Source organism: Hemicordylus capensis, chromosome 5, assembly GCF_027244095.1.
Source record: "Hemicordylus capensis ecotype Gifberg chromosome 5, rHemCap1.1.pri, whole genome shotgun sequence".
Lineage (NCBI taxonomy): Eukaryota > Metazoa > Chordata > Lepidosauria > Squamata > Cordylidae > Hemicordylus > Hemicordylus capensis.
In genome coordinates this window covers 104,840,335-104,867,343 of record NC_069661.1, presented here as the reverse complement: position 1 = coordinate 104,867,343, position 27,009 = coordinate 104,840,335, and the positions used below count along the sequence as shown (strand labels likewise).

The following is a 27,009-nucleotide window of genomic DNA, read 5'->3' as shown; positions in this document are numbered from 1 at the left end:
CTTTATTTTTTTAATGAAAGCTGGGAATCTGGGGAAATTAATAGGACAGATCCGAAACCCGATTCAATTCAAATCGAATCAGCCGCGATTTGATTTGTATCCGAATCTAGCCAATGGACCACAGGGGTGATTCATTTTGTCTCCGAATCACCCGAATCAGCTAGATTCGGGTACAAATAGATTTGTATCCAAATCGATTCGCACATCCCTAACGAATAGCATTTCAGAATTTCAGTTTCTCTTAAATAAGCCACTGATGAGGAATTTCAGACCTCAGAAGGATGTTGGCCTTGATAATTCACCTGTAATTAATCAGGATCAGAGAGCACCAGTTGCCAAAAAGCAACAGCTGAAAAGTATTACACACACAAGATGGTGCTTTGACGTTCTTTTCAGATTTAATGCAGTATATAAGACACGTAATGTTTTCAAGAGACAAACAGTATTGCTTGTGAGAGATTGCTTAAAGCACAACGTTATGTTAAATATACAAAGAAGATATAATTAAGCAGTGCTTAACTTAGTCATTGGTATTGAGCAATAAGTTAAGTTTAAAATATGGCTCACAACTTTGGTCTCCTCCCAACAGCTTAATCCTGTCCTCAGAAATTACCACACTTTATTCCACTGAAAACCTAATGCAGTGACACTCATCTCCACTGCAATACAGCAGCAGACACATTTTCGAGAACTGCATTTTGCTTTGCCCATTCCAAGTAGGATTTAATTAAGTTTTGTTCCATTCAAAGTGAACACATGTATTTTAAATATAAAACTGCCGACCATATGTCCCAGTATCCTTCAAATTACTAAAATGTCATTAAATGTTCAGTGATTTTAAAAAGCTGGGTATCCCGGCCAAAGCCTGCATGGATTCAGTCACAGAAACTATACACAGGCAACACATTTACAAATACCTCTTTTAGGAAAGATTTAAAGATCTGTGTCCCAATTTTGAATTTTTCCAGATGTTACTCTGTGTGTTCTCTCTCAAAAAGCTTCCATCTGCAAGATAAAAAACTATGCATCACTACAAGTGACGGACTGCCAGTTTTCAATCTGATTTTCCTCTTCAGTATTAATGGTGGTGGGGAAACTGATCATCATCCAAAACATTGATTTCTGCAGTTCAGATCATCACTCGTTTAAGGGGCAATACATCCACACTCTAATAATAACTTTAAAGTATTATGAGAGCCAGTGTGGACGGAGTAGTGGTTAGTGTGCTGGGCTTGGGCCTGGGAAGACCCACGTTCAAATCCCTATTCAGCCATGAAGTTCACTTCATGACCTTGAGTTGGCCAGCCACTCTAACCTAACCTACCTCACTGGGTTGTTCTGAGGATAGAAGCAGAACAGGAGAACCATGTAAGCTGCCCTAATCTGACAAAGCGTGCAAGGACACACAAAGTATACTAACCTTACATTGGGTCTCCACAACATTCTATATCCAGCTGTCATTCTGTACCAGATCTCTCACGGGCTTCTTTCGTGGCCAGAGTGTCTTGCAGTTCTTTTGAACCCTGTTTGACAACAGGTGTAACTGGCATCTCTTTAGATATTTCTTTGACAGGAGTAGCTGGCATTTCACCATGGGCACCTTCCATGCTACTGACAGATACCAAGTTTTTACGTTCCTTTGAAGCAGATTTGTGCTCCACCTTTGTGACTCTAAATCTGAAAAAGAAACCTAACTATTAACAGGATATAATTTCTCTCAAAGAATTAACTTATTACTCCTCTCAATCACCCAATGAGGCATTTTAAGATAAGAGTTACAAGTTTTACAAATGTCAGTGTGACAAAAGAGTATCCTCTTTGAAAGGTAAGACATCTTTTGGAGTGATCAGTGGTCATAAATTGCCAAACAAAATACATTTGAGAATCACTGCTCTAGAAGAATGCAACAATGTCCATCCCAGCAAAAACCACCAACTGTTACCACTGTCTATCTCCCCCATAATTTCATCTTTAGTTAAAACTAGTAACCTAAACCAATTGTAATATTTACTTCTTAACATCTCTGTTTTTGTCGCCATCTGTCTGGCTCTTGCGTGCTTACTCTCTCTACACACACCCCTACAAAAACTTTTCTAGCCACTTTAGACATCCGATGAAGTAAGCTTGAGCTTACAAATACTCATGCCATAACAAGTGTGTTGGCCTCTGAAATGCCACAGAAAATCTTTGCTGCTTTACTTCAAACCATATGTGACCATAGGCACCCTACCCCCTTCTCAGTGACAAGATCTATGCCACAGAGGACTATCACATAAACCTCTGCAACATCCTCTATGTTGTGCAGATCCTTCCTTTGCCTAGGATGTGGGGGAGTGCATTGCAGCTCCTATGAAGGAGGGTTCAGGGCCCTTTGTCAAAGTTGCCATTGCTGCCCAAGAGGCAGAATCCATCTCTATTCAAGTAGCGCCCAGAAGTATACAAGTCATATTTAACTTGCTCTTACATGTTCATACTAGTTTGACAAAATTGCAAGGGCTAGTAAAAATAAGAATGTGTAATCCAGAAAAGGGCGGGGGGAAGATTCAGGAGGCAACCATAAAAGTGAAAGTTACCATTGTCAGGAGCACAAAGGGTCAGATCCATACATTTAGGAAGTCTTAATACTGCACATCAGGTCAACAATTTCAGCTATTTTTCCAACTCGAGCCTCATCCCCTGTTCATTACTTCCCACAATTTTCTCTTCCTAAAGCAAATTAGGCAGATATTTTATATAGGGTGGCACCAGGGGTTGGCCAAAGGCAACAGAAACCCAGTTCAACAAGCTACTCAAGAGGAGACTAAATGAACACACCTTCCCACAGACAGCACTGTGACTTCTCCATGTCGGGCTCTTCTCGCTTCTTTGGCTTTCTTAGCTGGACTGAACAAATGCCATCTTTTCTGATTGCAACGGCTACAGCCACCTGTCCCAGCAACTCCACCAACTGTATGCAAGTGATGGCCTCGGCAGTTATGCTTTGACTGTGTCCCTCCAGGTGACAAAGGAGAAGCTGGACTAGTTGGACTGCCAGGAGTAGTAGGGCTAAAGAAAGAACATTGAAGGAACAGTGTAAATAAGTCACCATCCATTCTCCCTTGCTTTCTTCATGTCTCAAATATTCTCCTCACAATTGTGTGGCTCTGTCTCACTCACCTTTTAAATCAAACTCCACTTTCCCCATAAAGCCTTTGGCATATGTATAGTTGTCAAGTCTAAAAAGTCCAAGGGTGTGCACATATGCAACACTCAGAAGTTGCAGTGACTTTCTACTCTAAGGTGAGCCTGGCTTGCTCAACTATGGAATATTAGTGAGAAGTCTACATACCAACAAACAGCATGCTGTTCTTGCCCTTCTCCCCTCCAAGCAGTCTGTCCACCTATTTATTTAGCTTTAAGTGCCACAAGTTTAGTAATTTAAACTGTTTATTCAGTGCCCTTTGAGTGAGTGAGTGTGTGTGTGTGTGTGTGTGTGTGTGTGTGTGTGTGTGTGTGTGTGAGAGAGAGAGAGAGAGAGAGAGAGAACACTATTAATTTAACAAAACTGAAACAGTTTGTGCATGGAGGAGAGTAGGTCTGTGCATCACAGGCACTAGCCAAATGCACTGTGAACTTCTGCAGCAAAGTTGTGCAAACTTGTACAACCAGAGTTTTTTTCCTAACATAACCCCAGAGGAAGGACAAAAAAGCTGTTTTGAACAGATAGCAATGAGTGTACTGACAGAATGGCCCTATCACTCAATGTTACATCACATCCCTAAACCCAAGTATGTGTAACTGCATTCAGGTGTATTTTCCTGTTACCCTTGGCCTCCCACTTACTTCACTGAAATTTAGATTCAGCTTCTTGGAAGGTGCCAAAGAGAACTCGTAAAGTACTGTATCATGGGATGTGTATGATCATAAAAGATATTTGACTACATAAAGACAGCAATATGTTTCACAAACCAACTATTTTCAGTTTTGTGAGGCATATTGTCATATCCAAACAACTTAAGAATATAGTAATGAAACATTAATAGTTTCACTGTCACAGTAAGTTATTTGGGAAATCCCAAGAACCAGTGAATTCCACCAAACTGTACATTGCAACAGCCCCAGACAGTGCTAGCAACTCTTTGAGAAGATTTTCTGGATAGGTGGACAATTATTCATACATTTGTCTCAATGCTGTTTAGGAATGAAAGCATTAAGATGAAGAGGATTTACCTTTCTGGATCATACACAGAATTATCTGCCACCATGGCCTTCAGCACATCCGCATTAGCTGCAAGGATCATAAAACAAGAGAGAACAGTTAACTCAGTCTTTTGTACAAGGTTGACTTAACTTTAGTTTAAGCTGACTTGTAAACAATAATAGAACAAATCATAGGATTAGTTCTAGTAATGACCCAGCAACTGTTTGAATTTCTGGAAAAATTCCTTGGCTACAGCACCATGGATTCTTACTCCCAATGCAGTCCAGCTGAATTCAGGTAAACAGATATTAGACTGATTGCAATTAACACTAAAGGGCTACACAAATTTCTATTCCCCTTGTCAATTATATGATAAATATCAGTGATTAAAAAAAAACATTTATCACTGAATGATAAATGTTTAAATCAGGGGTGTACAACCTCAACTCTCCAGCTGTTGGATTACAACTCCCGTCATGCTCAGCCAGTCACCAGGGATGATGGAAGTTGTAGTCCAACATCTGCAGGAGGACCAAAGTTGTGCAGAACCGTTTTAAATGCATGAACCTGCCCTGCTAGACCCCATGAAGCCTACAAGGACAACACCAAGATAGTTGAACACCACACTTTTGTGTCAAACTAGTCAGCGCAGGCACAAGGAACTATGCAGCCAGAAATTTATTCACTTTTATTCTCAGAGATTTCAGTAGGAGAGAGTTATGCATGCATGCATAACATATGTTAAGAGTCAAACTATGTGTTACGTTAACAGAGTCTGGCCTTGCACGTTGCTTTCCCACCCTCCTAATCAACCTCAGGGGCTGATCAGGAGGCTTTAACCATTCTCCCTCCTGTTGTGGTCCCAACCCAGATCAGCTCCCTCCCCCCACCCCCAGTGGCTATTTATCCCATGATGCAAGCTCCCAATCTGTTCATGTGCAAATATTGTTGGAGTGCACTGAATCTGCAGAAGTAGATTTCTGAATTCACAAACTTGTATACGTGAAAATGGATAGTAGGATGCATGCTATGAATTCAACTTTTAAAAACCCCTGAAAATTGTCATCAAAGGGTTTACAAGTTTAACATCTGCATGTTCATAAAGCACACACACACCTTCATTTTTCATAATGTAGTCAACGATTTTCCCAACAGTGTCACCATTATCATTAGTAGTTTCATTCAAGTCTGTGAAAACAAAGAGCAATTGGGACACTGTTCATGCATATTCTTGGAAAGTCAGGAAACAAATAGGAAATTAGGTATATGAGAATTCTATATAGATAGATAGATAGATAGATAGATAGATAGATAGATAGATAGATAGACAGACAGACAGACAGACAGATAGCACCCACCTTCATAAGTGTTAGAAACCATTCATATGCAAGTATTACATACAAATAGACCACAGAATGGGTGTGATGTACACTCATCCTATCCATCCAGCTGGCTCTGGGCAGCTACACTACCCTGGAAGTCCAGAGGATACAAGGGTGTAGCCCATCAAGAGGCAGGTTAGGCCAAAGTTGCAGGATCCCCAACAGCCCCAAGTGAACAGGTTGCTCTGACAAAGCTCTGGAACTCAACTGAGGCCTTCTATCCCTCCTACCCCAAACTACCCTTCACAGGCTCAGTCTCCTTCCTAGAGAGTTACTTTCACCCAAAGAGATAGCATTTTGGTCTGACACCTAGCGCACCATCTCCTCTCAATCAGTTCCCTCCTGGTCCGTTGTCTGGCTTGGTGCAGACACAGGGGAGTGCGAAGCTGCTGGTTGGGGGTGTGTGTGTTCACATCGGGGTCCCTATTCTAGGGTCTCTTAACTGACAGGTTTGCCAGATCCATTACTTTCACAGTGTGCATGGCTGGTCCTTCCAATCTGGCTGGACATTCTTTGTCAGGGTCCAATTTATTTATTTTTAATTTTTATTTATTTTTACACTCGCTCTTCTTATTTTAAACCTGCTCTGCCTCTGAGAGCTCAGAGCAGTCTACGTGATTATTTTTATCCTCACAAAAAGCCTGTGAGGTAGGTTAGGCTGAGACATACACAACTGGCCCAGAGTCACCCAGTGAGTTTCATGGCTGAACGGGGATTTGAACTCGGATCTTACCGGTCCTAATCCAACACTCTAACCACTATGCTATGCTGGCTCCCCTATGCTATGCTGGTTCCCTGAACCCAAACTGAGGCACTTGTTGCCCAGAACAGGGGGATCATGAGAACTAAAGGAGATCAATACTGTCGCTCAGAATCCCAAGGCTAGTTATTGCAACTTGGAGCTGGACTCTTGATCATGAAAAGCTGGAGGCTCAAGTGCAACTGGCAGAAGACACTACCCTGTTAATCAGGCAAAGAGATAGGAGACCAGGCTCCCATTTGCTCTAGTCATGTCCAGTTACATGGTCTGACACTGTCCATTTTTCTTGTCTCTCACAGTCCGAAATGCTTCCACCCTGTCTTCCTTTCTACCGGGGTGTACCAAAGTTGGAGCAGGCCCAGGGATGAGATCTTAAAATGGGCCCCTTGCTGCCTTCCTCTCCTTCTCCTGGCCCCATGGCTATGCTGCAGAAGAACATTAAGGACACGTGTAATATAGGGGTCTGCACAGAAACAGCTGGTCCAGTTCGGTTCAAGTGTGAACTGCATTTGAACCTGACTGGGCCACTTCGGTCTGGTCCCCCTTCAAAACCCTCCCTCCAGTTTTGTTAGCGAATTTTTTTAAAAATTTTTAACCTCTAGCCCCTTCCTAAAGGCCGCGGGTTGGGGTGTGTGTGTGTGTCCTCAAAAGGTTCCCCTTCCCCCCGCCGGCCTTGGTAATCACCATCACGGCCCGTTCGGCCTCACTTTCTGGCCCGTTCAGGCCTCCGTATACCAGCATGGTGGCCATTTTCTCCACCACTGCACATGCACAAATGGCCTCTGCAATGCCTGGCATGGCCCAGGGCCTCGCAGAGGCCATTTGCACATTCATTGCGGTGGGCAAAATGGCCACTGTGCCAGTATATGGAGGCCCAAACAGGTCAGAAAGTGCGGCCGAATGGGCTGCAGCGGTGATTATCAAGGCTGGCAGGGGGAGGGGGAACCTTCACAGACACACACACACCGCGGCCTACAGGAAGCCCCCCAAAGGGGCTAGAGGTAAAAAAATAAATAAACGTAAAGAAAAAAATTTAAATCACGAACCCCCCGAACCGTAGGGGGGGGGGCATTCGATTAGACTACGGAACTGCCGAACTAGTTTGACATAACCAAACCCCCGAACTGGTCCGTGCACATCCCTGGTGTAATATAGTGTAGCAGATTAACAGAGGTCAGGAGACTACACTGGTTGGCAGGTTTGGCTTTTTTAAAGCCAAACTTTGGCTTACGGCCCATTTGACCCTTAGGTTTTGGCAACCTAGGACTACAGTTACAAGGTATAAACAACAGCAGAACAAATAATACAATAGTATCAGCTTTGCGAAATACAAGGGGACAATTCATGCTTGCTACCACAAGACCAGCTCTCCTTCCCTTCTGTGGGTTCCAAAGGAATCTTCTGTTCAAAGCTTAACAATTTTTGTCAGGGCTGTAGCATGGCAGGACTGCAGCTCAGCTGGGGGCGTAGGGGAGAGAAACTTTTGAGGTGGCAAGGCCCACTATTGCCCACACTCCTGGCTACAGGACTGGAGAGAGGGCAAGGCCTTGGGCCAGGAGGCTGTTGGCCTCCTTCAGAGGCTATGGGCCAGGAGATGTTTGTCTCCCTTGTCTTATTGCCAGTACGCCCCTGCTTTCTCCTTCATTTTGCCTGAGAGGCCTAACTGTTCCTTTACTTGGCTTCCAACCCAGGAGGGCAGCCCAGCACAGAGATGGATGCTGACACTGCTTCCCTTCTGGCTCCAAGGGAAGCAAAGCAGACAGAAGAAACTGAGAACAGAAGCAACTGTTCACTGCAACTAGCTGCAAAATAGGGTGCCCAGATGTACCCCTGCATGCCAAGGCTTTCTCTTCTGAAAAATGACTGAAGGCACAAGAGCCCTGCCCCATTTTGCATCTGGTCACTCTAGTAATCTATTATTTTAACATGTAATTGTATCCAGCTTGTCCTCCAAGGAGCTCTGGTGACTGTGGCATATTCCCCACCCCCCCACCCCCGCCGTATTTTATCTTACAATAACTCCATGAGGTAGATTGGGGCTCATGGACAAATGGAAATTTGAAGCCAGCTCTTGCTACACGCTTTGCAGCGTACCACACACTGCACATGCAATCCACAATAAGAACTGCATGTGGCCAACACTTTCCCAAGCACAGGAACCATTTTCAGTAACACCCACCTCCCACAGCCAAAAATGTGCTTTCCAAAAATGTGTCCGAGTGTGCTGTGACTCTTGGGGACATATTTTCAGGAGATGCAGAAAGGTGCAGAGGGAGAAAAGAGTCACTGAAAGCTGCTCCACAGCTTCCCTCTGTGCGCATGCAGAAGCATTCCCCATGCATAACACTTAGCTTGAGGGTAAGCCACTGTTCCCACTTTCCAATATTACTACACAATCTATCAAGAATTCTTGCCTACCTATCTTCTCACCAAGCTTCTCCTCCTCTTGCTCAGCTTCTGTTGTACAGCGATACCCTTTTTTCTTTAATATATGGCAGATGAGAATGCCCAAGAGCCCCATGACGAAAAAGATGGGAATAAGGAAATAAGCAATATATTCAGGGTGCCCTTCACCATCAGGTGGTGCAGTGTTTTCTGCGTTGTGGCTTGCCAAGGCATCAGGAAAGTCTTGCTCTCCTATGAAAACAAAATGGTAGGAAAGGAAAGAAGATCAGGAGAGATTACTAGGCAAGGCCTAGGACTTGTAGGACTGGTGCTCCTGGACTGGCACCTGGACTGGTGCTCAAGTAGAGGATTGTCTACCCTTGGGAAATTTTCCAGCAACAAGTTCTCAGTGCAGAGGATTCTAGAACTAAAAATTTAAGCACTTGCATTTCCTTAGCATTGCACTTTCTTCTGGTCACCACCATTTCCTTAGCATTGCACTTTCTTCTGGTCACCACTCATCCTAAAACAGGATTATTATTTTTCCTGTTAAGACATGCACTGTGGGAGAAGTCTTAAACATCAAATGAAATAGTTACGACTGTATGGAGTTGCAAGCAAAAAATGTTCTATATAATTATGCATAATTTTTTTAAAAGAAGCATACAAAGAAACTGATCTTAACAGCCTTAGTGCTAAATTGGCTGTGTATCCACTAGATAGATGACCAGGGTCAGCCTCATTTTCATGCTTCAGACTCACAGGTCCATCCCTGTGGCTGTACTAAAGTGGCTAAGATTAGTTTCTTACATCAGAAATAAGTGGCACCCTGGGTCCAAGCATTCAGTCTTCCTTTCTTCAATAGCAGTGTCAAAATTTCATTTTCCAAAGCCACATATCAGGAAATCCCAAAGTGTATATAAGCAAGGGATAAAGAGGAAGCTGTTTTGACAGACAAATGGCAGCCTGCAAGAGAAATGGTCTAATAAATATACTAAGATCATGAGGGCAACAAGAAAAGTGATTATAATCTAATCACTACAGAATGTAAGAGTGGGAAGGGACTAGAAGACCCCTAAGGTCCATTTCAGAGCAGAGAGCTGCTACAGCATCCCTGATACATGGCTGTCCACTCTGAACACCTCTAGAGGAGAGCCCACGAGTGCATGCGGAAGACTGTCCTCACAGCTTGTACAGCTGGGAAATTCCACTTAATGTCTGACCTGCACTTCCTTCCTTCCTTGGAATTTCAAGTCATCTATCTCTACTCTTGTCCTCAGGAACACCAGATGATGGGTCTACTACTTCTACACAACATTTTAGACTGCCATCATTTTAGACTGCCATCAGACTACACCCTTAGTAGTCTCTTCTCAAGACTAAAGCGACCCTGCTCCTTTAGTCATTTTTCTCTGTGTTGGTTAAACATCACCTTTTCTGGAAATCCAGGGTATATGCCCAACTGCCCTCAGTTGTCCCTCCCCTGGATATTTTGAATTCCAAGACAATGTGGTCACACCATACCATTCCTGACACTTTTTATTTCAATCAATTGTTCCCTGTTGGCAGGATTAAGTCCAGGATAGCCAACTCCCTAGTTCTTTCTTCTACCTGCCAAAAGATGAAGTTGTCAGCAAGCCAGGTCCTATTATTGGACCTATCATAGCAGAGCAAAACTTCCAGCAGATGTCAGGATAGTTGAAGTTGAATTTGTGAACTGCCTAGAACCATGTGGGTGAGGCAGTATAAAAATTCAATAAATAAGTCCTGAATTACTACTATGGCTTGCTTGCCACACTGAACATTCGGCAATTCAATTCAAGAAAGCATCCTCCATTTCTTCTTCTTGCCCAGGTGATCCATACTAGCCTCTTTTTCTCTCTTTTTGTATGTACTCAGAAACTTGACAGGGCTTCTGTGCTCAATAGATGTAGACACTGATGTTTATTTTCATTCAGTAAAATTAAAATTTGATTATTTCCCCTTTAACCCCATGGTCCTCAATCCATGGGTTTTCCTCCTATCACTTTTTCCTATCACTTCAAGCAAGGATCCTGAGACAGCTGGAACCACTCTCCTCTCTTCACTAAGACATAATTAAGTTGGAGATCTACCAAATAATCCTTACTGGTTCACAGTGCATGGGGGAACAGGGAGGGAAACCATGCATTCCCAAACTTTCTCCACCTAGTGATTCTTGGTGGGTTAATGCATTCTTACATTATATTAATTCTGTTTTATGTTTAGCTTATTTTTATTGGTTGAAGCATATTACAAAAACCTGTTTTAACTAATTTTAATGTTATATATTATCAACACCTCAATATTGGTCTGAGATTGACTTTAATCCTCACTGGTTATCATGGGATATTTCTGTGCCTCTAGAGGCTCAAAACAATTGTTGGTTCTTAATTCTAAAGATGTGTCCATTTAGGACATTGTCAGTGACACCTCAGTAAAGAAAACCAGCAGAGACCACATGATTACCATAAATGGTTTTGCCTCCATGATAATAAAAAAACCTGCTGGGCTACTTCCTCCCTGCTGTACAATCGTAACCCCTGAATTAGTTGACTTGCAAAACACCCACTATCTTTTCTTAGTGAAATATAGTCTTCTAGGTTTGCCTCTGCAAGTTTTGTTTGGTTGACTAATGGGTCAGTATGCATTCAAAGTTCTCCATAATGGCTACTTCGGAACAATCTCACATAGAAATGACTACTCCTTAATGCCTAACTATGTTATCTGAGCCCTGGACACAGGAAAAAGTCATCATCACCTGTTCTCAAGAGGAAGGAACTTCTTTTTGATCTTCTTTCTCAAGAATTCCAAAGTCATTGCACTTTTGACCTTTCAAAATAGCATCCCATGTCCACTAGTCATCATTGCCTATAATGCCCCTTTCCTACCAGCAAGGACAGAAAAGCAAGTAAGCTTGAAGATCAAGAGAAGGAGAGCAAAGCATAATGAATGCTCTTTCAAAAGTAAATACTTTGTGTACTTCTCTGCCATTGTTGCCAAGGCTGGCCAATGTGGGGTACAGTGTTACCCCATAAACAACAACGTTTCAATTTTCATGATATCTGGTAAAGGTTAACAAAAGCTACATTAATGTTATAAGGAAATTAATATGTACATTCTTTTTCATTCTCCATTACATATTTAAAGCATGCCACTCCATTGTGCACTTATTGTGGGTTATGGCACAATCATCATGCTCCAAAAGTGGAGATACACACAACATTAAGCAGGTAGACAGAGGTCTTTCCTTCAAGAATAAATTAGTCCCAGGGAACTTGAAGTTTTTACTATTCTAAACAGCTTTGGTAATCCAGGGCCCCCAAATGACATTTGTCCATCTGGAAATCCTTTATCAATTCAAGAAATGAGGTACTGATTAAGGACATTTGTGTATTAGTTAAACTAATGTCAGAAAAAAGAGTTTAAGCCATTCCCTCCTACACATTCAGGGATATAGAAGCATTTGCCACTAAGTTCCACAAGTTTACAAACAAACTTCGAGGATAGCTAAGATATGCAATGTTTGTCCTTGTCCAACATTCCACACTAGCTAGGGCATAAAGATGCCATGTCTGAAATGTACTTGACGTAGTCCAACTCAATTTTAAGTCCAGATGTAGAGAGCAGAAGAGCAAGATTTCACAGAAAGCAGGCAATTCTTCATCTTCTTTATCCCCCAAAGTGCACCCATATTTTGAGCTGTTCACCAAGTGAACAGAAACCGGCAACATGCAGCCCAGTGCTGGTTCTAGATCTATTTGCACACAAAGCAATAAAAGACAATTGACACACAAGCCACTCCTGCTAGTGTCTATGCAAGCAGGTGTTGCTTGCTTACCTCAGCCTATGCACTGGGCTTCATACCATTTTAACTTTGAAACCTATTTATAGCCATTCTTCTGCAAGTGCAACTCCATCTAAATAAACTGAAATTATGCAAGAGCAGTACTGGCAATTGACAAACTTTGGAAATATTAAGAATTCATTAAGCTGTGTTGCTCCATTAGAGTCCTTATCACAAGCTTTGACAAAGTTTCTTTGGATCTAAGAGTCAGCCCAAAAAATAGTGGAGCCAGACAATGGACATGACAGCCTTACCAGACTTAGTGAGGGACATTGTTGGGGGTGATGGTAGTAGATTGCTTTCTCTTTACCCTCTTTATAAGTAACATACTTTGAACGGAAACAGGCCTGCCGGGGACCTAGACTAGGCACCACAGTTAAGTTTCTGGACACCATGGCTCCCTGGCACCTGGGATTTGACAAGCCCTGCTTTATTCGGACTAACTAAAAAGCCAAAGTCGTGAGCAAGCTTTTGATTTTATCAGAACTTGAAAGCTTGCTCAACCTGACTCCCTATCCCCCATTTGAACTGATAAAGGTATGACCCTATTGTTGCTTTTCGATTGTATATTGCTGAGAATAAGTGACGTCAATTTCCTCAAGTAGCAGAAAAGCAAAATGCAATGCATCACACAAATGTCAGTGAAAACAGATGAACTTTCTATTCAAAAGTTAGGAAAGAGTCAGCATTTTCACAAGAATAAGATTCTAATTGAAAACAGAATCTAACTCAGCTTCAGTTCCTATCTTCAGATTGTTGAGTATTTTGGTCTTTCCTTTATTTACAATCAAAATGAGAGCGTGTGAGAGCCCTAGTTTATAGGACAGTTGTAAAGATTACCATTGTAATATACATGAAGCACTCTGAACAACAGACAGGTACTATATCAATGCTAAGAACTGTTACGTCTAAAGTTACACTAGCAATGCCTGATTGGAGGGTGTGATTCAGCAAGACAAGGAGCAAAACAGAAAGACAAAAGTAGTACAGATTATTACTATCTGCAAACAAAAAAGTTAAGATTTAATATGAGCTTTTCCCCCAACAAAAGATACATGCCAACAGAACTGGCACTCTACACCATTTGTTGGTATGGACAGTAGTCTGTATCTAGCCAGCCAAGTTTTTGGAGAGCAGTCCCCCTCCAAAGTGAAGTCTGAAAGCTAGTTCATATATTCAGTTTCAAGTGGCAAAACCTTCTCTGGACCATTGCACTTCAAACTGCAGGTGGGGGAACTGCACACATGAAACTGTCCCCAATAAAAATACTCAGTTCATAAAAAGTGTTAGGAAAGACTACCAGGCTGAACCCTTCACATACTAACTTGGTGGGAAAGATGAGGTTGCAACAAGGGGGCATTCAAAACACACAACTGCCTACATGCTCCAGTCTGAAATCATAAAGTCCCGGAAAAGCTTTACCTGTCTGAACCAAGCTCTGTCTGAATAGAGATGGATTTCGCGCATACAACTTGCACATTAACCTGAACATTATTTGCATATTAATTGTCCGACAAGCAAGATGTAACTGAAGTGGTCACACTTTTAAGAATCGCGGGCTTTAACATTACCTTCTTTACCTCAAGAATGTATAAACCCCTCAAAAGACATTTTAACATCCCTATATGTAATACACAAGACCACATTGGGGCCAAGAACTGAAGAGTCAGCCCACTATTAAAGAAAGCTTAGACATGATATAGAGTTCCTCTCATGAAAAGGAAAGCCAACAATAATGAACAGAATCACAAATCCTCCTGCACAGATTGGTACTTTACCCCTACATGGCTCCATTTTCTCCAGTACAACTCATTTGCACTGAAGCAACTCATTTTCTCCAGTGAGTTGGCATGGCTGTCAAAGCATGACAGGTGCATACCTCCACATGTGGTAGAGCTGTGGGATTAGGACAGGCTTTTGGTTATGAGTTTCCCAGAAATTCTCCAACTTACAGTGCTGTCAACATCTGAGATGCTCATAAATAAGAGTTCTCCATGAAGAACTCAGCGACTCCTAGTTGCTGAACATATGCAGATTGAACAGCACTAAAAGCTACCTGATCCATATCAGCTACAAAATACGTGCACTCCTGTGGCACCCCACTTCTCCTAGAGAAGCTGACCCACCATTCAGATCTTCAGAGGCCTGGTAAACCTGATGCTTTCTGTGCTGTCTGGTATCCCTTTATAGCCCATTAACCATAACCCATCTTAAGCCATAACCATTTTAACCCATTAAGCCCCCCTTAATCCTTTCCCCTCCCCCTATTTTTGAACACCACATTTAGCTAAACTGGTGTTTATGCTTAAACCTTGATGTCAAGTTTATCCAGTAACCTCCATTTTCTATGGTTGTGCTATGTTTATGTCTTAGAACTGTGATCTGGCAGCTTATTTCGTTGAAAGCATCAACACACACACTTTTAAAAATAAATCTTTAATTTCAACACACATCCCTAAACCAGCCCAAAGTAAGGATTTAGTAATAGAAACCTATTGTAAGTAAAGAATCAGGAAATGATTATGAAAAAAAAGTTGCAACATGAAAGACTCTGAGAGCAAACTTTGACTACTACTTATTTCTGCTGGTGTAATTCTTACAGCTTCTTTATTCTCAAAAAGCCAGCTCTTGACTTATCCAGCCTGACAGATTTCCATACAACCTTTTCCTTGTTGTAAAGTTGTGCTGCCAAGTCGGCAGTTTACTCCTGGCGGCCACAGAGCTATGTGGTTTTCTTTAGATAGAATACAGAAGGGGTTTACCATTGCCATCTCGCACACAGTATGGGATGATGCCTTTCAGCATCTTCCTATATCACTGCTGCCCAATATAGGTGTTTCCCATAGTCTGGGAAACATACCAGAGTGGATTCGAACCAGCAACCTTTTGGTCCCTAGGCAAGTCATGTGCATGTTACTTAATCCCAATGTCTCAATTTGCCTTCCTCCAACTTCTCTTTTGAATGTTGGCTGGCTGTTTATGCCATCCATTCTGCCGTTACTAAAATAGCCAACACTCTCTTCCTTGCCAAGTCTAAAGAGCTCTACTGTTCTTATACTCCTCAACCCATCTGAGGCATTTGATACAGTTGCTAACTTACTTCCTTGGCTCCAAATATCTGCAAGGTCTCCATGTTCAGTTAGTACCCAGTACTTACCACCCAGCTTTTTTTCTTCCCAACATTTCCCCAAGGAGATCTTCCTCTGCTTTCCTTTTCTTCATTGGGGGTCATTCCTGTTCATGGCCCCTTGCTATTCTCACTGTCCATCCAGCTCTGCCTTTCTAACCTAGTGATTTCTCCCTTTAAGAGGCAGTTTTTTCTTTTGCTCTTTTTAAATGGCAGTTGAAGACCTCTTATTCTTGCCTGATCAATGAAACTTGTCCCTGTTTTTAGATCACTCATTTTGTATTCTTACTGGTATAATATTTATGTTATGAGCCACCTTGTACCCATTTTAACAGGAAAAGGCAGTATATAAATCATTAAAGTTAGCTCGAACTTGCTGGCAGACATCCAGACTAACAATCTTTTGCCAGTACAACAGGGCTTCCCGTCATGGAAGGAAGGGAGACACAATTGTTGACAATCTCCCCCTTCCTCTGGGAGGCACAGAGGGCTGCAACAATATGATGTTGAGGGTTCCCCAACCCTCAGGGACATTTTTTGGGGAGGTACAGAGGGAATGGATAGGAATGCTAAAATCATACTCCCTTGTGTGACAGAAAACCCTGCTGCATTGGTGTTAGTGGCTGACATCTAAACCAATACTATGTCCAAGGTCAGCTTCTCACCTTTCCTCCCAAGCCCTCTTGTGTGGTGTCCCTTTATACACTGACAGTGTCACATCCACCCTGCTGAACAGGCACAAATATCTGGTTTTAGACTCCCTGCCTGCTTTACTCCCCATATTCAGTGTGTGGCAAAGTTATGTCACTGTGCTCTTTACAGAACTGCAAAAATGCAGCCCTTCTCCACCCCTATGGAAAGAGTAATTCATGTCCTGGTAATCTCAACCTGACTACTGTAACTTTCTCTTCTCTGACCTCTCATTGTTGCACATCAGCTCCTCACCTCTGTCCCAAATCCTGCTGTCATTCTTCATCTCTTGTTGCTCTGACCACTTGACACTCTTCATATGGTTACACTGGGCATTCCTGGATCCAGCACAGACTGCTGATCCTTCAGAGCTCTGCATGGCCTTTCCATCCCCCATTTCTTTATCTCAGTGAGTCCCTGCTCATGACATTTGCTCCTCCTGTTCAGTCACCCAGAGACACCCTGTACTATTAAGTAACTGCACCCTTTTTCCTTTGCTTTATACCTGGAATTGTTTGTCAGAGCATCTGTCCTGCTACCTCTTATTTTATTTATGTATTTTATTTATATACCACCCTTCTTAAAGTGGTTCAGGGCAGTTTACATTAAAATCAAACGTGCAGTTAAAATTTACACACACACACACACACACACACACACACTTAAAAATTAAAACTAGCTATCATTAAAAGCCAAGCTAAAAAGATGTGTCTTGAATGCTCTCTTGAAGGCCTGAAAGGAAGACAATCCTCTCACGTCCACGGGAAGCATGTTCCACAACCTAGTGGCAACAAGTGAAAAGGCCCAATTATATGCCACCATATAAAGCAGTGGCACCTGAAGATGAACCCATCCTAATGATGTCAAATGAGTGATGGGCATCTTGTAGAGAAAGGCACTCTCTCAGGATACCCAGACCCAAGCCATTCAGGGCTTTAAAAAACGGTAATAACCAGCACTTTATACTTTGCCTGGAAATATATGGGCAGCCAGTGCAGCTGTTTAAGAACAGACATAATGTAGTCTCTCTGGGATATCTCAAAGACCAATCTGGCTGCCACATTTTAGACTAACTGAAGTTTCCAAATTACGTACAGAGGCAGCCCTACATAGAGTGCATTGCAGTAGTCCAACCTGGAGGTTACCACCTGGTGTACCACTGTTTTCTGGTCATTCTCCTCAAGGCATGGGCAACATTTCTGAATCAATCACAGCTGGTAAAAAGAACTCTTGGCCACAGCCTGAACCCAAGACACCAGTGTGAGACCTGGACCCAAGAGCACTCCCAGGCGATGAACCTGTTCTTTCTGGGGAAGTGTAATCCCACCCAGAACAAGAAGTCCTATCCCGAGTAACTCCATCTTGCTTGGATTCAGCTTCAGTCCATTATCCCTCATCTAGCCTATTACTGCCTGTAGGCAGATATTTAAGGGGCTAATGCCATTTCATGATATTGATGACAAGGAGAAATAGATTTGGGTATCATCAGCATACTGATAACACCCAGCACCAAATCCCCTGATGGCTTCACCAAGCAATTTCATGTAGATGTTAAAAAGCATTTGTAACTAAATGGAGCCTTGAGCGACTCCATATAGTAGCTTCCATTTAGAAGAGCAACTGTCACCAAGCACCGCCATCTGAAATCTACCCAAAACATAGGAGTGGAACCACTGAGAAACAGTGCCTCCTATCCTCAAATCCCTCAGGTGGTTTGAAGGCGGTGGCGGTCTCCCTTTAAGAGCGGGGAAGGGTACACTTACCCCTCGCTCCGCTTCCCCCCCACCAGCGTCCGTGTTTATTAATGCCCATCAGGACGGCAGCATACCTCCCTGCCACCCTGTTGCCCTTGTCTTCCAAATGTGACCAGAAGTCGCCGATGCGCCTAAGCGCACCCACATGGGTGCACATGCATGATGTGCACACGTCCATGCCGGCGGGTCGGCAACTTCCAGTCATATCCAGAAGATGAGGGCAACGGGGTGGCAGGAAGGTACGCTGCCACCCTGATGGGCATTAATAAATACAGACGCTGGCAGGGGAAAATGGGAGGGAGGGGAAAGTGCATCCTCTCCACTCTTAAAAGGAGGCCCCTGCCACGGTTCCATGCACATCCCTAGTAGATTGTACCGCTCCAAGCAGATTGTCCACAACCTCAGGAGTCACAAACCGAAAGTGATCCAATCTAATCTCACAAGAGGGATTGCTGGACACCTCCCTAACTGGCCCTGTAGAAATACTGGAGTCCAAACAGCCCAAATGTGAGAGATTTTGTCTGCAAACAACTTACTTCAAAACTTTCCTTTTCTATGCAGATTTTGACATAACCCGAGTCCACATTGAGCATCTATGTGAACCAAAGCAAACTAGAGAGTATTATGCTGGTCTGTGACCATAATAAATATTGATCAACTGAACTAGAGGGTACACTGTACAACTAGATTCCAGCAATGGTCATTGTCCCAGAAGACATTTGCTCCACTTTTGTATGAATACTTGTAAAATGGTACATTTCTCACAAAGTTGTTGCACATCTTTCAATGTGTCTCATGTGTACATGAGCCACACTCAACACATGCTGGCTACAACATAAAAGCATTCAAACTATTTAAGAGATGAAATCACAGCAATGAATCTAATATTAACCCATCCTACTCTTCTCTCATTCCAGTTCTATTATCCAAAGAAGGATTCCACAGGTGGGGTATTAACAGAATAAACTTAAAAAATCAAAATTTTTAGCCACCGGCTTGTCTGGTGGCTACTCGGGGATGGGCCTTCTCTGCTGCCGCCTCCCTATCTCTGCCAATTTGTAAAAAATATTTAAAGACACATCTGTTCACTAGTGTTCTCTCTAACAAAGATTCCCAGATGCTGTTGACAACAACTTCCATAATCACCAAGCAAAAGCCACCACCACAGCTGGGGACTCTGGGAGTTATACTCAACAGCATCTGGGAATCTCTGTTAGAGGGAACACTGCTGTTCACTCAGACCTTTAATTAAATACCACTTTAATTTTAATAGTTTTAACATTGTTTTAAGATATTATTTTAGAACTTTGAATTATTGTAATGTTTTAACTTTTTGCTGTCATTTATTTTAACCAATGTTTTAATTTCTCTGTTGTCATTTATTTGTTTTAACTAATGTTTTAACTTTCCTGTTTTCATTTTTGTTGTAAACCATCCAGAGACATAAGTTTTGGGCGATATAAAAATATGTTAAATAAAATGATTTTTCACCCTACTATAAAAATCCATATTCAGAGTTTCAGCAGAGAGTATATGTAGAAGAAGAAGAAGTTATCATCCTCCTATAATGCCAGGGTCACCCATTGAAATAAGATGGGTGGTAATTCATGATGAACAAGAAAAAGGACCTTTTCACCCAACACACAACTTGTACAACATGGCTCCATGAGACATGATGGTGGCCACCATCTTAGATGGTTTTCAAAAGAGATTGACAAACAAAAGGGTTTATTGGTGGCCATTAGTCAGGATGGCCAAATGGAACATCCATCTTCAGAGACAGTATACCTCTGAATACCAGTTGCAGGGGAGCAACTACAGGAACAGGCTGTTGCCATCACGCCCTGCTCACGGGCTTCCCAGAGCCAAGCCCACAGGGATGCTTAGCAGTTTCTTCCACTGCACAGGAGATTAGACTAGAAGATCTCCAGGGTCCCTTCCAACTATAACATTCTACATAGGAACTGAAACCAAAAATAGAGCTGTCATCCCTGAAAAGCATTCTCCACAAAAGTGTTAAAGAAAGAGGGGTGGGACAAGATTCCCAAGAGCAAAAGAGAATGGAAAGCACTTTCTCTTTCCCTTTCAGTCTGCACTGCACTAAAGAAACTCTACACATGACGGTGAGTTATTTAATGAGAACACTGTAGGTTAATGCAAGAGATAAGAACCAGCAAGTTGCAGCTTAAACTTTGTGACAGAGAGTCAGTTTCAGCAGCAATCTGGATAACAGGGTAAAATACCGAGTGGGCCAATCCTTTACATCTTTTTATTTTTAGAACTGGGTTAAGCCACAGAGACCACACACATTTTTTTAATAGTGTAAGTCAAATCATATCAGTAAAGAGCAGAGATGTTCCATGGAAATTTTTTCAGTTCTAGAGTTCCCTAGAATATTCAGTTTGAACATGCCTTGGAAACTGTTGCTAGGGGCAAGGTCCCGCTTGCCCTTCTACAACACGCACAACCCTCCCTCATTAGGAAAAACTGTTCACAGCCTCTAACTGCAAGAAGAGTTTCAGTTCACATTTACTTATTATACCTATTGTCCACATTAGTGCATCTACTGTGCATGCAAAAGATGTACAGAACACTAGCTTCCATAAGTTCCATTGCTTCAGAAATCACATCACATTTTGGTAGTTATCACTGTTTTTGGAAACTAGTCACAAGAGTCTGCAGCAGTGTTCCAACAGGGATTCCCAGATGTTGTTGACTAAAACTCCCATAATCCCCAGCCAAAGGCCACTGCAGCTGGGGATGCTGGGAGTTGTAGTGAACATCATCTATCACTAACAAGGTTATTATTATATTATTATTATTATTATTATTACATTTATATCCTGCTCTTCCTCCAAGGAGCCCAGAGCGGTGTACTACATACTTGAGTTTCTCTTTCACAACAACCCTGTGAAGTAGGTTAGGCTGAGAGAGAAGTGACTGGCCCAGAGTCACCCAGCTAGTTTCATGGCTGAATGGGGATTTGAACTCGGGTCTCCCTGGTCCTAGTCCAGCACTCTAACCACTACACCACACTGGCTCTTTCATGAAACTGCTAACAAATAAGACTTATCTTAACAGATGCCCAATGATGTTGGTGTTAAACCTCTAATGCCCCCATGGTGTACAGACCTGTTAAAAATACCTTGTGTTGTGAATTTCAAGCGTTCCAGTTTCCTATTGATAAGCCAATTTATTCAATGTGCCACTGCCTATGGATTTGAACTTCTGCATATGACTATGCACTTAAATGCTCTGTTACAACCTCCTGATATTTTGGGTTTTGTATGACAAACTGAGACACTCCCAAATAGAAAAGTATTAACTTATAAGTAACAAGGGGTAAGTAGCATTTTTGAGAGAGTTTATTATCTCATCAAGGAATCATCCGAGGTACAAGACTGGTAAACATCTTCTTGGCTACAGTTTTTCCACAATCCCTGCTCCAATTATAACTTTCAAGTGCAGATGTAGAATGCAAATTTCTCAAGACAGTGTTGGCAGTTCAGCAGGACTTTTAAGTCCTGGAATTCACTGCATACAGATTGTTCAGATTTTTATAACTGTTTCCCTCATAAACACAAAACAATCTTATGTGGATTTAACCAAGACTTTATTCCAGGAACTACTCTATTTTCTCCTTCCTCTTCTGTCTGACTCCACCCCCCGCACTCTACAGGATCCCCACCAAACACCACACAAAAGATTACTAGATAGAATATAACACTATTATATTAGTACAGGCAAGTATCGTCTCCTATAACCATAACTACCACTCTGAGTTTAATATTGTTATAATTCAAACACAGGACATGCAAAGGTTGAAGACAAGCAATACAGTCATATATTATCAGTGTCATCATTTATTTTTAAAGCAGTAAAACCACCATTTTCATCATTATTTGTTTTCAATGGGAATATGATACAGTCAACAAATACTCCAGAACTAACTTCTAAGTTTGGCATCAAAGGTAGATTTAAACACACACACTTACACAAAGACAAGAACAGCATACTACTTAACAGTCAGACTAAGTTACTCATGAATAGTCTTGCTTAAGTAACAGAAGTTAGTCAACAGTAATTTGCCCTAATTTCAACGAGACTACTCATGAATAGTGCCTGCCAGCCACCAATAGTGCTTTTCTGTCCCTTCTATACGCAATCCTATGCATGTTTACTCAGAAAATAGACCCACTGTGTTCAATGGGGCTTAGTCTCAGGAAACTGTATATAGGATTGCAGCTAAGTAGTACAATAAGACATTTCAAAATGAATTCAAGGTTCTTGACTTACAGCACAGCTGGAGCTTCTCAACTTGAAAGTCCTACCAAGTCCAATATTATTTAGATTACATATGCACACATGCCATCTCTCCCAACTTTGAAGCAGGTCATACATTAATACACAAAACAGGAACCAAACAATAAAAATAACCAATTCAACAGCAGAACAGAATCACTCTGAAAAACAAGTTTTCTATTTCTCCTGAAAGACTAAAGAGGAACAGCTCTAAAACTTTTCAAAATGATTGTTTCAAAGTACTGGAGCCACTTCAGTGAAGGCCCTGCTTCTCACCATAGGCCTCTGTACTTCACATTGTGCTAGCACATGAGGCAGGGCCTGATCTACAGATTTCAGACAGCTAATATCTCAACTATATGTGCAATTCCAACCATGTTTGCTCAGCAGGACATCCACAAACTTTAGTGGTTTCCTGACTCCAAAGCAATCACGTCTTTGGCTTCAAGCCCACATACACTTACCTTGGAGAAAACCCCATTGGATCTGAATAAGATGCTTAGGATTGGACTGCACAGCCACTATCTTCTTACAAAATAGTTCTATGTGTACCAGGATTTGTTTTGCAAGCCTTAGTACAAAATATATTTTTACTGAACTATGAATGTACATGTGCATATATAAGTGTGATCTTTCCTTCAATATATCTTAAGCATTCTTATATCGCCACACATTTAAATTAGAACTTGTGACCTTTTGGAGATTTTTTTTTTTTTTTAAATAAACTGTACTAGAGGATACAGCCCTGACACATCATACTACAATACAAGTTCTGCAGAAAGTTTTCTAAGAACTTCCTTCTACAGTTTCAGCCAACATAAACAGCAGGCTTTAATTCCATGGTCTGATAGAACAAGTAGCAGGACCACAAAGCACAAGACAACCTTTTCCTCACAATCGTCTGTCTGTATATTTATTTCTCTTAGACATACCCATCGCTAATCCCATATGTGGCAGCTCTCGCAAGAGTTCGGAGAGCTGCTGGAAAGCGATGGGGACGATAGTGACAGGAAATGGGTAGCCGGCAGGCAGGCCAGGAATTAATGGCAGCAGCGAGCAGGCAAATGCCGGTGCAGGACGGCGGGAGAGCAAGGAGGTAACGGCGGTTTAGGTGGGAGGGGAAGAGACAGCCGAGGAGGGCGGGGACTGAGAGGAAACTGTGGCGAAGGTGGGCAGGCGAGGAGGAGGAAGGAAACGGCGAAGGCGACCAGATGAGAGATCGGGCAGGCCGGAGAAAGCTATGACGGGTGGGGGGGTGGGGAGAAAGAAACGGCAGGGTGGGGAAAACTAGAGGCGCAGATGCTCTACGCCTGGCCTAGCTAGTTCAGTATTAAGATCTTAATTATTTCCTGAGATATTTTTATTTATTATTTAACACCAGGTTAACTCTTATCTCATGAGAGCTTTATTGGGAGGAAATTATCTTGAGATAAGTAACTGAGTTCTGAAACCTAACATGGTGCACTTATGTGGAAAAAATAATTTAGAAGTAGCTGTGAGGGAGCAGTAAGAGAGTTAGCAGAAAAAAGGCTGCCATACATGAGACCATTTTGAAAAGCTCCAAGTTGAGATTTCTTTATTCTAACCACTGGTTCCAAGAGAACCACAGCTCCAGAACTCCTGTAGTGGTAGCAACATGGCCAAGCACACCAGGAAGGTTGGAACTGTGGGTAAACATGGTACCCAATACAGAACTTCACTTAAGAAGATTGAAATTAGCCAGCATGTCTACATGCCTAAACAGGAAGTTAGCATCTCTCTATCTCTCTCTCTCTCTTTTTTTTTTTTTTGGAGGGGGGGCGGGAATCTGCTATTGCTGTTAATTTTCACAAGCACCATGGAAGTGGCTTACCAATAGAATGTACTGAACCAAAGAATAGTTTTGCTCCTTTCTAACTTAGGTCAACACTATTAATACACAGCAATTTCTGCAACCTGTAGCTGTAATAGGAGAAACAGATAAAAGAGTAGACTCCAACCTTCATAACTTGGGACTGGAGCATAAACACAAGGACATTAGAGGAGAACCAGTGAGGGCAGTGGGAGGAGAGCCTATCACATTTTAATCTAGATTTACCTGGATTAGCTACTATCATCAACTCTCCCAATCCTATACTCAGTAAGCAAACATATTGAAAAGTATACACTGACTTGCGTTTAACCACTTTTGACAGTTTGTACAAGAGCACAGTTAAACACATATTCAGCCAATAGCTAACTTGTTCCTAGTAATATTGAACATGCACCCCAAAAGTAGCAAAAAGGGTACGATTAACAGCCCAGTCTTAAGCATGTTTGAGGATATGCCCTAAGAAGTGTACATAGGATTAGGACCAGAAATTTACAGATAAGGTTAATATACGGTAAAGTAAAGATAGTGTGTGCTGTCAAGTCGGTGTTGACTCCTGGTGACCACAGAGCCCTGCAGTTGTCTTTGGTAGAATACCAGAGGGTCTTACCATTGCCTCCTCCCGTGCAGTATAAGATGATGCCTTTCAGCATCTTCTTATATAGCTGCTACCCGATATAGTACCAGCGGGGATTCGAACTGGCAACCTTCTGCGTGTTAATCAAGCATTTCCCCACTGCGCCACTTAAGGTGACTGCACCACTAGGTAGAGTTACAAAATTCCTAAACACAATGGAATGAGCAAGCTGTACAGCGATTGACACATGTGACGATCCCACATGGATTGTTTCACAGCAGTTGTGTCTTCCCAGCATGTGCACATGCAGCAAGACCCAAGTTTGAAAGGTCATCACATCACACAAGTTGCACACTAGAATTCCTATAAAGAAATGCTTTTGATGCAGGGATTTTGTATTGTTTGAGCTCAGGACAGTAGCAGCAGACCCTGAGAGTGCATCACTGTAAGACTGGCAGTAGCTGAAGTAGTTGCACAGCAGGGGATTACAATGGAAGCTAGGGAAATATGAAAAGAATGTTATCTGGGAGAAATACACCAAGGTGGGATTTCAGGATGGGATACAAACAACAAGGAGGTCTAGTATAGGGAGCGGCCAGCAGTTCTAAACCAAAAGGTGCCAACTTGTACCAAGGGCGTAATGAGGCTGGAGTGGGCCCAGAGACAAAATTTTAAAATGGGCCCCTCGCTGATACACACACACTCACTTCACATGTGACTTGCCTCTGGGGGGCCCCTCGAGGCATGGGGGCCCCCAGGCAGCCACCTCCCCTTGCCTAATGGTAATTACACCCCTGAATTGTACATTTGTCTGGGATTCAGAGCCAACAACCTGGAAATCCCACATACACAAGAACAGATGTAGCACTTAAGCAGCAAGAGGAGTGCTATTTGCACATACTCAGGGGCACGTGTGAATCACAGGTTTCGCAGCCAAACCCTCCAATAGCTCAAGTTAAGTGCCAGTTAGGAGCGTAAAAGCTGTAAAACTAGTCAGAGAGACGAAGGGTTTCGACTTTCTGCAAGAAAGATGGCAACAATCTCAGATGAGAGGCCGGACGTTTTGAAGGATACTGCCTGACCAGAAAAGTACAACGAGAAAGGGGGCCGAGGGGGCAGGGGAGACTGAGCTGGACTAGCATTCTGACCATCTCTCTACCCCTACGTGTGTAACATAGTCCGGTGGTAAACGAGCAGCGGAAGCTGGGAAAAGCTTGGCTTTTTCACAACGGGCAGATTTAAAGGAACAGAAGCAGGAACCGAAAAGACGCTGGAAGATAGTGCTGGCAACCCTAAATGAAGTCCCAGAAGCGACCAAGCGGGTCAGGACTTGAGGAGGGAAAGGGCTGCTGCGGGGGCAGGAGGAGGCCTCAAAGGAAGCTGGGATCAGAAGACGCGAAGTTTGGAAGAGCAGGGCGCGCAGCCGAGAGAGCCCCAGGCGCTGGGAGGAGCAGACAGGGCAAGAACAGAAGGAAGGTGCCGGGAGGGAGGAAGCGCCACGAGAGGGATCGGGGTACGGGACACCTGCGCCCTAAGTCCACGGGTTTCTCTTCCTTGTTTTATCATTGTCTCCCGGCAAACTCCCACCCACAAAAAGTCCGCGTAGAACCCTCTTCCGCACCCACCAAGGTTGCCAGTCCAGGCAAGCGACACTAGGAGTGGAGGAGCAGCTGAATGGGCGGCCGACGTGGCTAGTCCTCCAGGAGCCATCGCTAGCAGAGAGGCCGTCCAAGGACCCTCAGCCACTGCTGCAGTCAGCCCCGGGTACGCCCGCCTACACACAAGCCCTCCGCAGCTAGGCGCGGTTCAGTCCAAGCTCCGCCCTCTCGCCGCCTATCTGAGGCTGAGTCCCGCCCGCTGTGATGGACTGAGCATGCTCGGCCGCTGTTGCTGTGCTTCTGCAGAGTGAGCAGATTTACTCGATTATTAGGAGTGCATGCTCCGAAGGAAAAGGATTTTGGTGTTTTTAAAAAAAAATTAAAGAGATTGAGGAAGCAACAGGCAGGAAGCAGCCTAGGTTTTGCCACTGTCAAGACAGAAGAGCTTTCTTTCTCTTGATTTATTTAAAAACAACATAAATCTTGTGGCATCTAAAAGAACTAACACGTTATTGTGACATAAACTTTCGTGGACTACAG

At 42.8% G+C, this 27,009-nt stretch overlaps 1 protein-coding gene across 1 annotated transcript; it reads right to left on the bottom strand.

Moving 5' to 3' along the window:
* Positions 1-376: 376 nt before the first annotated feature.
* Positions 377-26,737, bottom strand: RELL1 (RELT like 1). Its single transcript, XM_053251655.1, has 7 exons — positions 26,497-26,737; positions 8,741-8,959; positions 5,297-5,368; positions 4,210-4,267; positions 2,815-3,045; positions 1,421-1,677; positions 377-1,005 (listed from the first exon to the last, which is right to left on the bottom strand). The coding sequence occupies exons 1-6, from the start codon at positions 26,579-26,581 to the stop codon at positions 1,458-1,460; spliced, it is 885 nt and encodes a 294-aa protein (XP_053107630.1). The 5' UTR covers positions 26,582-26,737; the 3' UTR covers positions 377-1,005; positions 1,421-1,457.
* Between the last annotated feature and the right edge of the window lie 272 nt (positions 26,738-27,009).

What these genes read in the sequence shown, in the direction of transcription:
- RELL1 (XM_053251655.1), bottom strand. Translation starts at nt 26,581, where the DNA reads ATGGCTCCTGGAGGACTAGCCACGTCGGCCGCCCATTCAGCTGCTCCT. An exon ending in TGCCTGGACTGGCAACCTTG is followed by an intron (nt 8,960 to 26,496) that starts GTGGGTGCGGAA and finishes TTGTTTTCATAG; the next exon opens with GAGAGCAAGACTTTCCTGAT. An exon ending in GAAGCTTGGTGAGAAGATAG is followed by an intron (nt 5,369 to 8,740) that starts GTAGGCAAGAAT and finishes TTGTTTTCACAG; the next exon opens with ACTTGAATGAAACTACTAAT.